Consider the following 11,565-nt stretch of genomic DNA (forward strand, 5'->3'; position numbering starts at 1 on the left):
CCAGAGTGTGCATGGCCCACTGGTCTTAAGATAAAGAGATAAACACCTTGACCTCTTTGATTTCTACATGAAATAAAAACAAATCATTGAAAACAAAACCCATATTAGGTACTTAAATGCCATGTCTTTACAATGCAAGCATTGAACAACTGTACTCATATGGGTGCAAATTATTTTTGTATTTCTCTAATTAACCCTACCAAGCAAATAAGGAAATATGTTGGCGCTAATGACCTGGTCTTCATTATTAAATCATTATGATGCCCCGATAAGATCTAATCCTTTTTATTTCTGCTCTAATGTTTCTGCCTGCTTCCTAGATAACTTACAAGAGAGCACTTAGATAGGATTTTATAGGCTTTAATGGTGCACCATCTTACATGATCCTTGCAACTGTGCTGTGAAAATGGTTGATTAGACATTTATAATCCACATCTCAGGAATTAGGCGGTAAGTGACTGTGTGACGTTGGAAAAGTTCCTTCAACTACCTGAGCATCAGCGTCTTCAGTTTAGTACTTGCCACACCATGTAGGGCTGTTTGGGTAATAAAATGAGAAAATTCATATAAATATTTTAGCAGAGTCCCTGACACATATTAACTGTTCAATAAATATCAAATATTATATATACTATTGCCTAAGATCCCTTAGTTATTAATTGGTGAAGTGGGCATCAAAATCGGGGTCTTCTACTTTCTGGTCTGGTACTCTAGGCTCCCCATTGCCCACAGGAATATTTCTAGACATACAATGAAAACCTCCATGTTCTCGACCCTGTTTATTTTGCTAGCCCTGAATTCTCCAATCCCTTATCCACTGGCATTCCAGCCAAGCCAGGCTGCTGGCAGGCACTCTCTCCTGCTCTCTCAGAGTACACAGTGTCGTTAGAATCTCCTGCTGTCCAGTGAACTCACACCCATCCTTCAGCATCCAGCTCAAGTGATGAGTACACCTTATGGACCAACAAACAGGGCATTCCGCCTCTGTTCCTAAGATTTTCTTCATCTCTGTTAAACAGCCATTATCTCATTTTTTAACAGTTTGTTGTTTCTCTCCTACACAAAACTGTGTACTCTTTGAAGTCAGGAACTTTGTTTTACTCAACTCTGACCCCTATGTCTGTCCATTGGTTAGTATTTGCTGAATTGATTCTAGCTTCAATTTTCTCCCCTTCATCATGCTGCCGCATGTGCTCAGGGTAGTTTTGGCAGACCACAGTTACAGAGTGAGGGCTCTAAATAATATTCGATTAAACACTTAACCTGGCAGATCTGGTTCCCCTGGTTAAATATTGGTTCCCATTCCTAGAGAATGTTCCGCTTGTTCACCTGATGATAGGCAAGTAGCCTGGATAAACTATAAGTTTTTCCACATTGTTCACTTTCCACCAAGATTGCCATTTCTCCACCTTCATTCCCTACAAGTCTCCCCCTTGTTCACTATATACCAACTACACTGATGTTCTTTTAGTCCCTAAACACTAAGCTCCCTTTCTTCCTCATGGCATTGACATGTGCCATGTTCTGCTTAGAATAGTCTTTCCCCATCTTCACATGACTGTTTCCTCATCCTTCAGGTCTCATTAAATATCAACTTCTTCCATGAACATGAAAAGTCAAGTAAGTCTCCTGTTATTCTCCTTCATAGTTCCCTGATTCTAAGTACCCCCTCCTCCTTCCCCACCTATTCCTCCTTCTCCTCCTGCCCCTCCACTTCCCCCTCTACCTCCTCCTCCCCCTCTCCTCTTCTTCTTCCTTTTCTCCATCATCATAGTCATGATTTGTAGGTATTTTATTTATTTGCTACTTTTTTTGGTCTGTTTCTCACGTTGGGAGTAAGCTCCACGAGGGTAAGGACCACATCTGTCTTGTTGAGTGTTGTATGACAACAATTCATGATAATTACAAACTGAATGAATAAAGAAAAAATGAATACAGTATATTCAGGTATATATATATATATTCAGGTGTCTAGCAAATATAGCTTTTTTAGTGAACTAGACTAATTCAGACCATAGAGGCTTTATAAGGAGAAACGGTCAATCTGTCAATAAGCCTGTAGTCCCTTCCAGTCATTTGTCAAGCAAACTCCATTAGATGCAGCACTAAGTATAGGGAATATAGACCATGCCTTTTCATTGCTCTTAGGATAGTGAACAAAAGACTGTGTGATTTGGTCTTCAGACCATCTCAGCTTCAGGCTACTGTTTCTCTTGTTAACTTTGACCCAGCCATTCTGGTCTTCTTTCAACGTCTCCAAAATGCCATTGTTCTTACCATAGACATTACCCCACTTTACTCATTAGAAAATGTACGTAAGATCAATTTACCCTATTCCCTCATGTGCCCCTGTTGTTTCTTGTCTCTTTCCTAAGCTCATCAAAAGTTTCCCAATGAATGTATCCTTCAGCCTGTGCCCTTCATTGCCAGGTTTCTGTTCCAACAGACCTCTGCCTTCCCACACTCTTCCAGAACTCTTATGGCTTTCTATAAACCAAACAAAACCACATGCTTTTACCCTGAGTATCCTAATGTAACTTGGAAGATCATTCTATGATTTGTAATAGTTCTCGACAATAGAGAAACTGTGTTTGCTTTAGAGACCATGGTGGATATTTGAAAGACTATGAAAGGCTCATTAACATGATGGAAGAGTGCCTCAAGAAGGTCATAGAAAAGGAGGAGAAAGTTAAAATACTGAAGCAATTAAGTTGAGTTTCATTTTGTCCTTTGAGAGTCTTCTGGGTAAATACATTCCCTAATATTAGAAAGCCTTTTGTGATATAAATAGCATATTTTTATAAGTTATACTTACCAAAAAATTTTAAAGGAATTAATCTTAAGAAGAAAAAGGTGGAATTTTACAGTTTTCTCCTTCCTTGCCAAATAAGAACTTGCTTGTCCCTCATGTTTTGACTGCATTAATATCTATGTTATTTGCATACAGTTGGTAAAACATTAAATATAGTGTCTTTCCAAATTCATTGACATACCTTACTTTTTCCTAGGATGAATTAGCGATTAATACAGCTTGTTAGGCCTCTAGTATGACTTTATAAACAAACCCAGCTGTATTCATCCTCCAAAATTGAAAAATGAAAACTAGCTTTTCTCTGTTTAACTTTTTCTAAAGTTTCTGCAAGAAGATGCTCGTGTTACAGTTAAACATCAGCTGTACAGCTTTCTCTTTCTTTAGCTATTAGTCCCTTAGGTATAACTCTGTAATCAAAGGGAGGTCAACTGTATCCAAATACAAATATGCCAGAATGTCTCTGGCATAAATGTCTCCGGCATAAATGTCTCCCTAAAGATTTCAGCAGTGTTACTTCAGAAGAGGGAGAAAAAGTACTATGTTTTATCTAAAAATCTAAGAACTTAATTCATTTAAAAAATAAAGTACTGAGTTATCCTTGCAGAGAGCTATGTGAGCATAGGATCTCTACGTTACTCATCATTTTTCTTTTTACTACGTTTAGAAAGAACTTGAACAATCACGCTATAACTTGAACAATACCGCTATATAGGAACTATATGGCTACTATTGATGAACACTTCCCATAGTGCTATAAGCTACAGAGAGGGCATAGCAATTCAAATTCATAGTCATTTTCTGGTATCCAGTTAATTTCAGAAGCAGCTGAGGGCCAATTCTTGGCAAAACTATGAAGTAGACGGAGAACATTTCTTTGTATTTAGATGCCAGTTGTCTAAGCTTCTGAACTTTATTGCTAATAATTAATTTTCTGTTCCCAATAACAGGATTCAGGTGGAATGCCTCTTAAGGGTTTCATTTTACTTGCCCTTTGTATGAATCCAGGCCTGACTATAGCGTATCTTGAAGCCCAAATGCTTCCCATCGTTACATTGGGAATTGAGTCCCAATGGAGTGACACTGAAAGCTGGTTTTCATGAAAGCATTTCTCTTTCTGATTGTTTGTACACTGTCTAAATTGGATGCCATTTAAAACAATTTCACTACCAAGAAGATATTTATTGAATACCTCCTATATGCAAATAATCATAAGTATGAATAAGTTTCCCCTCAGTTAATGGCATTAATTTCCAAATGTTCAGTTTACTTATGTAATTGTTTCTTCTCCTTCTTCTCTCTTTCGTTATTAAATAATTTTTCAGGCTGGTGGTTTGATGCTTGTGGCCCATCCAATCTAAATGGAATGTTTTATACAGCGGGGCAGAACCACGGAAAACTGAATGGAATAAAGTGGCATTACTTCAAAGGGCCCAGTTACTCCTTACGTTCCACAACTATGATGATTCGACCTTTGGACTTTTGAAGGCACAATGTCAAAAGCAATTTAAAAGGCCACCAAGAAATCTGGAGAAGCCACCAGATGAGAAACTACTTGGAAACTTCTGAAGCAAACAATATTGTCTCCCTTCCAGCAACAAGTAGCAGTTATGTGAAGTCACCAAGGTTCTTGACTGTGAATTTGGAACCTTTTGATTTCACAAAAGCCTCTCCTTGGGGTGACTGTGTTCAAATGGCTTGACTATAGAGAATGCCACTCACTGTCATGCTTTAAAAAGGGAAGAAACTGTTCAGCTCGCTGTGCTTCAAACTACTACTGGATCTTATTACAGAACTATAGTAACCAGATGATAAATATGGTTTATCTCACGTAAAACCGAAGAAAAGAAGATGAACAACAAGAACAAAAAGAGTATACGTGAAGAATAAAAACAGGCCTGTCATAATCCTTTGGGAAAAATGTGTTACACCAGTGAAATGGTGTTATTTCTCTGCAAACCTACTAACAATAAGTTTGTACTGTTGCACAATTTTAATAAAAGTTTAGGAAGAACAGCATTGCCCTCTGAGTTGGTTAAATGGATTTCAGAAGCCTAATTCCTAAATCATACTTACTAGTTGATTTCAGTTAACCCGTCTTCAAATGTAAATTCCATTTTGGTAAACTATAAAGAATTATAGTGCCTGAAGAATAGCAGTGTGAGGTAGAAATACACTCCATTACTCTTTGATTTTTTTTGGTACAGTTTTCAGAAAAAATGGACATAATCAAGTATGGACATATAAGGTGAAAAATGATCCCCCCCATGCTACAGTTTTCATTTACTTTAAAAACTGACTGATATATAAATATATTTATAGCCTGAGTAAAGTTTAAAGAATGTGAAATATATCATCAAGCCCTTAAAATAATATACATGCATTTAATATTTCCTTTGATATTATACATGAAAGCAGTATTTTAGAGTGTATTAAGTTGAAATAAAACCAAGTAAACTGGAACAGTTCATTTTACAGTACCTTCTTGCATGTGTACACTTGTGTAACTTTATTATTTTTAAAATCATTACCTTCAGTTCTTCACCCTATTTCATGCTAATTTAATTTTTGCTAATTAACTGAAACTTGCTATCCAGATTGACCCTGTTCCAGTTTCTATAAAAGAAACACTCTGAAGTCTATGAAAAATGAAAGAAGAATTATAAATATCATTGTACATAGCCTGTTTATATCCATAGTAAACCTAATAGCTGTTTAATCTGGAATATGCAGCATTGTCCATAACTGATGCAAATAAACACACTTCCAAAAAAAATCTGCTATACCACTTTATGAAATATGTTATTTCTTCATATTGTTCTCCCTTGGGCCCTGTTTTCTTAGGCAATTTCTGATGTTAATACATTATCATTAGGGAAGAAAATTGGCAAACTTTGTATTATACATTAAGGAAAACACATGCACAAAAAAGAAAATTAATCATAGTCACTTGACTAAGAAAATTCTAATTACTAGCTGCTATAAATCTCTTAATGAAAATATTCCTATGGGATAATCTATTTTAAGTGAATTTGGGGCACAGATTTTTGTGGGAATTTGAAGTTACTACAATATTTTATCAGGAAGTGCTTTCTGCCTCTAAGTGTCCAAGGTTACAAGAGTGAACAGTTTTTATCAAAACATGAGGTGTACTATGAGATAAGAAAATTGAAATCCATATTGGGTCTCCTTTCTTAAAAAAAGTTTTTATCAGGGCAACAATACCAATATTAGACCTGGTGACTTGATCTATTGTGCCTTTGTGGCTTTCCTCCATTTGAGAAAATAAAGCTACTCACATTTTTAAGAAATTATTTTTTAAAGTTTACCATCAAGTGTTTATACCTTTTGTGTGTGTGTACAAACCTGTTTTGCCTTACAAGTGATATTCGCAGGTATACCACAGTTTTTCTGTTCTTGGAGACTCCTTCATAGCAGCCTTTAGCCTCTCCCTCTAAAAACCTTCTTGTTTGTTTTCATTTAAGTGAATGAAAGTGAGTGTTTTGTTTTGTGTGTTCCTACAGATTTTTTTTTTACCGGTCTTTTGATAAGTAATACTATTTCCCAACTCATAATATAAAAATAAAAGGAAATTATGAAAAAAGAAAGAAAGCATAATATTTACTGTTTTGTTACCTGGGTTTGAAAAATGAAATATTTCCAATTATTTATAATAAAGCAGTATAAAATATTTTATGACTCCATATGTGCACTCTGTAATGCCTACATGTTTGTGGCCATTTAACATGTATATCCTTTGCATTTAATTATTCAGGATAAGATAATTAGGTAATAAGATTTTGTCTTTAAATTTTTATGTTAATTAATTCATGTAGTTTCTATGCCAATTTCTTCACATCAGTCACAGCTTTATTTGATTTAAATAAAATTGAAAGTAACATATTTGTGCAACTCCATCTCATTTTAAATATTTTACAAGTTTTAAAATTAGAGATATATGGAAGTATAGTCTCCATAAAAAAAAAAAAAAAAAGCCTGCTAAATGAACTAAAGCCTCAATCTCTGAAAAATTTTCAGTCTTGGATGTGATAAGAAAGCTTAACTCCTTTAGAATGTTAGATCAAAACAATGGTTCTGAATCCCACATCTCTACTGTATGATTGTTATGTCCTGTCAATTATTATTTTAAAAAATTTCTTATGTTTTTTTTTTTATTGAATGAAAGATTCTTTAAATTCTGTAGTGCTTTACAATTTGCAAAAGCTTCATATACATGATTTAATACAATCCCGTAATAGCCCTTTTTTTTCCCCTACCCTTATATTGCCTCTGCCCCTTTTCCTCTCCCCACTGGTAACCACTAGTTTGTTCTCTACATCTGTGAGTCTGCTTCTTTTTGTTTTATTCACTAGTTTGTTGTATTTTTTAGATTCTACATGCAATTGATATCATCCAGTGTTTGTGTTTCTCTGACTTATTTCACTTAGCATAATGCCCTACAAGTCCATCCATGTTGCTACAAATGGCAGGATTTCCTTCTTTTTTATAGATGAGTAGTATTCCATTATATATATATATATATATATATATATATATATATATATATATATATATATATATATATATATATACCTATCTTCTTTATCCATTCATCTGCTGATGGACACTTAGGTTGCTTCCATACCTTATCAGTTGTAAATAATGCTGCTATGAACATTGGGGTGCATGTATCTTCTCAAATGAGTGTTTTTGGTTTTTTTGGATATATACCCAGGAGTGGAATTGCTGGGCTAGATGGTAGTTCTATTTTTAGTTTTTTTGAGAAGCCTCCATATTGTTTTCCACAGTAGCTGTACCAATTTACATTCCCACCAACAGTGTACAAAGGTGCCCTTTTCTCCACATCCTGCCCAACATTTGTTATGTGTGTTCTTTTTGATGATAGCCATTCTGACAGGTGTGAGGTGATGTCTCATTGTGGTTTTGATTTGCGTTTCCCTGATGATTAGCAATGTTGAACATCTTTTCATGTGTCTGTTGGCCATCTGCATTTCCTCTTTTGAAAAAAGTCTATTCAGTTCTTATGCCCATTTATTAATTGGGTTTTTTTTTTGTTTTTTGATGTGGAGTTGTACGAGCCATTTATATATGTTGGATATTAACCCCTTATCTCTCATATCATTTGCAAATATTTTCTCTCATTCAGCAGGTTGTCTTTTTGTTTCATCAATGGTTTCCATTGCTGTGCAAAAGCTTTTAAGTTTAATTAGGTCCCATTTGTTTATTTTTGCTTTTATTTCCTTTGCTTTAGGATGCCCTGTCAATTATTAAATGTTGGATTATTATATGACAATTAACAATAAATTCTGGGAACTCAGTGTAGAATAATAGGATGCATTCTGAATATCTGAGTTTGGTATAAAAGGTAAAGATCATAAAGGGCGGTAACATTATCAGCTCTTGCTGCCACAGAACTGGGACTACCTTACCTAAGTTCCTCTTATGTAAGTTAAATTTTAAAATACATGTATGCTTCCTACATATGCTGTAAGGAACCAGAAGTGACTTCCGAGGAAGTACTAAAACATTGTAAGTTAAAATGGACTTAAAAGAAAATATTACAAGCACACGTAAGAATATGTGTGCACCTTAATACGATGCCTAAACATCAAAACAGTGGTATAAAAGATTAGAGAAGAAAATTATTAAGGCTCTAAATGAATGTTTCCATTAGGAGAAAGGTATAACAATAATATTCATAAGGAGTTGCTGGATTGTAGTTACATAGCTCTCCCTTTAGGAAGTTATTTTATAGGTTTAATGGGCAGAGGGTGAATTATTATTATTTTTTTAAACATCTTTATTGGAGTATAATTGCTTTACAATGGTGTGTTAGTTTCTGCTTTATAACAAACTGAATCAGCTATACACATACATATATCCCCATATCTCTTCCCTCTTGCGTCTCCCTCCCACCCTCCCTATCCCACCCCTCTAGATGGTCACAGAGCACCAAGCTGATCTCCCTGTGCTATGCAGCTGCTTCCCACTAGCTATCTATTTTACATTTGGTAGTATATATTAGTCCATGCCACTGTCTCACTTCGTCCCAGCTTACCCTTCCCCCTCCCCGTGTCCTCAAGTCCATTCTCTACATCTGTGTCTTTATTCCTGTCTTGCCCCTAGGTTCTTAATAACCTTTTTTTTTTTTTTTTTAGATTCCATATATATGTGTTCGCTTACGGTATTTGTTTTTCTCTTTCTGACTTACTTCACTCTGTATGACAGACTCTAGATCCATCCACCTCACTACAAATAACTCAATTTTGTTTCTTTTTATGGCTAATATTCCATTGTATATATGTGCCACATCTTCTTTATCCATTCATCTGTTGATGGACACTTAGGTTGCTTCCATGTCCTGGCTATTGTAAATAGAGCTGCAATGAACATTGTGGTACATGACTCTTTTTGAATTATGGTTTTCTCAGGGTATATGCCCAGTAGTGGGATTGCTGGGTCGTATGGTAGTTCTATTTTTAGTTTTTTAAGGAACCTCCATACTGTTCTCCATAGTGCCTGTATCAATTTACATTCCCACCAACAGTGCAAGAGGGTCCCCTTTTCTCCACACCCTCTCCAGCATTTATTGTTTGTAGATTTTTTTGATGATGGCCATTCTGACTGGTGTGAGGTGATACCTCATTGTAGTTTTGATTTGCATTTCTCTACTTAGTGATTAGATTAGTGATGTTGAGCATCCTTTCATGTGTTTGTTGGCAATCTGTATATCTTCTCTGGAGAAATGTCTATTTAGGTCTTCTGCCCATTTTTGGATTGGGTTGTTTGTTTTATTGATATTGACCTGCATGAGGTGCTTGTAAATTTTGGAGATTAGTCCTTTGTCAGTTGCTTCACTTGCAAATATTTTCTCCCATTCTGAGGATTGTCTTTTTGTCTTGTTTATGGTTTCCTTTGCGTTGCAAAAGCTTTTAAGTTTCATTAGGTCCCATTTGTTTATTTTTGTTTTTATTTCCATTTCTCTAGGAGTTGGGTCATAAAGGATCTTGCTGTGATTTGTGTCATAGAGTGTTCTGCCTATGTTTTCCTCCAAGCGTTTTATAGTGTCTGGCCTTACATTTAGGTCTTTAATACATTGTGAGTTTATTTTTGTGTATGATGTTAGGGAGTGTTCTAATTGCATTCTTTTACAGGTAGCTGTCCAGTTTTCCCAACACCACTTATTGAAGAGGCTGTCTTTTCTCCATTGTATATTCTTGCCTCCTTTATCAAAAATAAGGTGACCATATGTGTGTGGGTTTATCTCTGGGCTTTCTATCCTGTTCCATTGATCTATATTTCTGTTTTTGTGCCATTCCCATACTGTCTTGATTACTGTAGCTTTGTAGTATAGTCTGAAGTCAGGGAGCCTGATTCTTCCAGCTCCGTTTTTCTTTCTCAAGATTGCTTTGGCTATTCGGGTTCTTTTGTGTTTCCATACAAATTGTGAAATTTTTTGTTCTAGTTGTGTGAAAAATGCCATTGGTAGTTTGATAGGGATTACATTGAATCTGTAGATTGCTTTGGGTAGTATAGTCATTTTCACAATGTTGATTCTTCCATTCCAAGAACATGGTATGTCTCTCCATCTATTTGTATCATCTTTAATTTCTTTCGTCAGTCAATCAATGTGATAGACCATATTAACAAATTGAAGGATAAAAACCATATGATCATCTCAATAGATGTAGAAAAAGCTTTCAAAAAGCTTTCAACAAAATTCAACACCCATTTATGATAAAAATGCTCCAGAAAGTAGGCATAGAGGGAACTTACTTCAACATAATAAAGGCCATATATGACAAAATAACAGCCAACATCGTTCTCAATGGTGAAACACTGAAACCATTTCCACTAAGATCAGGAACAAGACAAGGTTGCCCACTCTCACCACTATTATTCAACATAGTTTTGGAAGTTTTAGCCACAGCAATCAGAGAAGAAAAAGAAATAAAAGGACTCCAAATCGTAAAGAAGAAGTAAATCTGTTACTGTTTACAGATGATATGATACTATACATAGAGAATCCTAAAGATGCCACCAGAAAACTACTAGAGCTAATCAATGAATTTGGTAAAGTAGCAGGTTACAAAATTAATGCACAGAAATCTCTTGCATTCCTATACACTAATGATGGAAAATCTGAAAGAGAAATTAAAGAAACACTCCCATTTACCATTGCAACAAAAAGAATAAAATACCTAGAAATAAATCTACCTGAGGAGACAAAAGACCTGTATGCAGAAAACTATAAAACACGGGTGAATTATTTTTTACAAACATAGTGAGAAACTACTCAGCATCCAGAGGAAGCATTAAGAAGATAATAGCAATATAGGTGACTAAGGCATAAGGAAACTTAAAATCAGTGAGAAAAATAAGCAAGTTACATTAATGAGCAGTACAACAAAATTGAAATTAATAAAATTAGTATAAGTTTGTTTAAGCTGCAACAAGAATACTGAGATAAGAGTGATTATGTGCTGAAGGTTATGTTGTGTATAATAATAATGTGTAAGGAAAACAAATGAACTACTACTCAGTAGTAAATTTTATATGTACATGTTTTTAAAAGTTAAAGAAACATGTAGGCCTCCCTCAATTTACACAATACATTTTATAGAAGATGGCCTCTGAGCTTTGTTTTGAAGGTTTATTGGGAGTTTGCAGAGAAATAGAGGAACTGCAAAGGCATAAAGATGTCAGAAAACATGGAGTTATAAGGAACCCCAAGT

The 11,565-nt window shown here is 35.1% G+C and overlaps 1 protein-coding gene across 2 annotated transcripts in view; it reads left to right on the forward strand.

The window, feature by feature from the left end:
- The window catches only part of ANGPT1 (angiopoietin 1), a 268,562-nt gene extending 262,060 nt beyond the window's left edge, over positions 1-6,502 (forward strand). For both annotated transcript variants that reach the window (XM_082364362.1, XM_082364363.1), the window contains exon 9: positions 4,135-6,502. In XM_082364362.1, the coding sequence (XP_082220488.1) occupies positions 4,135-4,295 (161 nt within the window). In that variant the 3' untranslated portion in view covers positions 4,296-6,502. The remainder of the gene's footprint in view (positions 1-4,134) is intronic.
- Positions 6,503-11,565: the final 5,063 nt, after the last annotated feature.

The sequence above is a fragment of the Balaenoptera borealis genome (assembly GCF_965194805.1).
Source record: "Balaenoptera borealis genome assembly, chromosome: 17".
NCBI classification, from domain to species: Eukaryota; Metazoa; Chordata; class Mammalia; order Artiodactyla; family Balaenopteridae; genus Balaenoptera; species Balaenoptera borealis.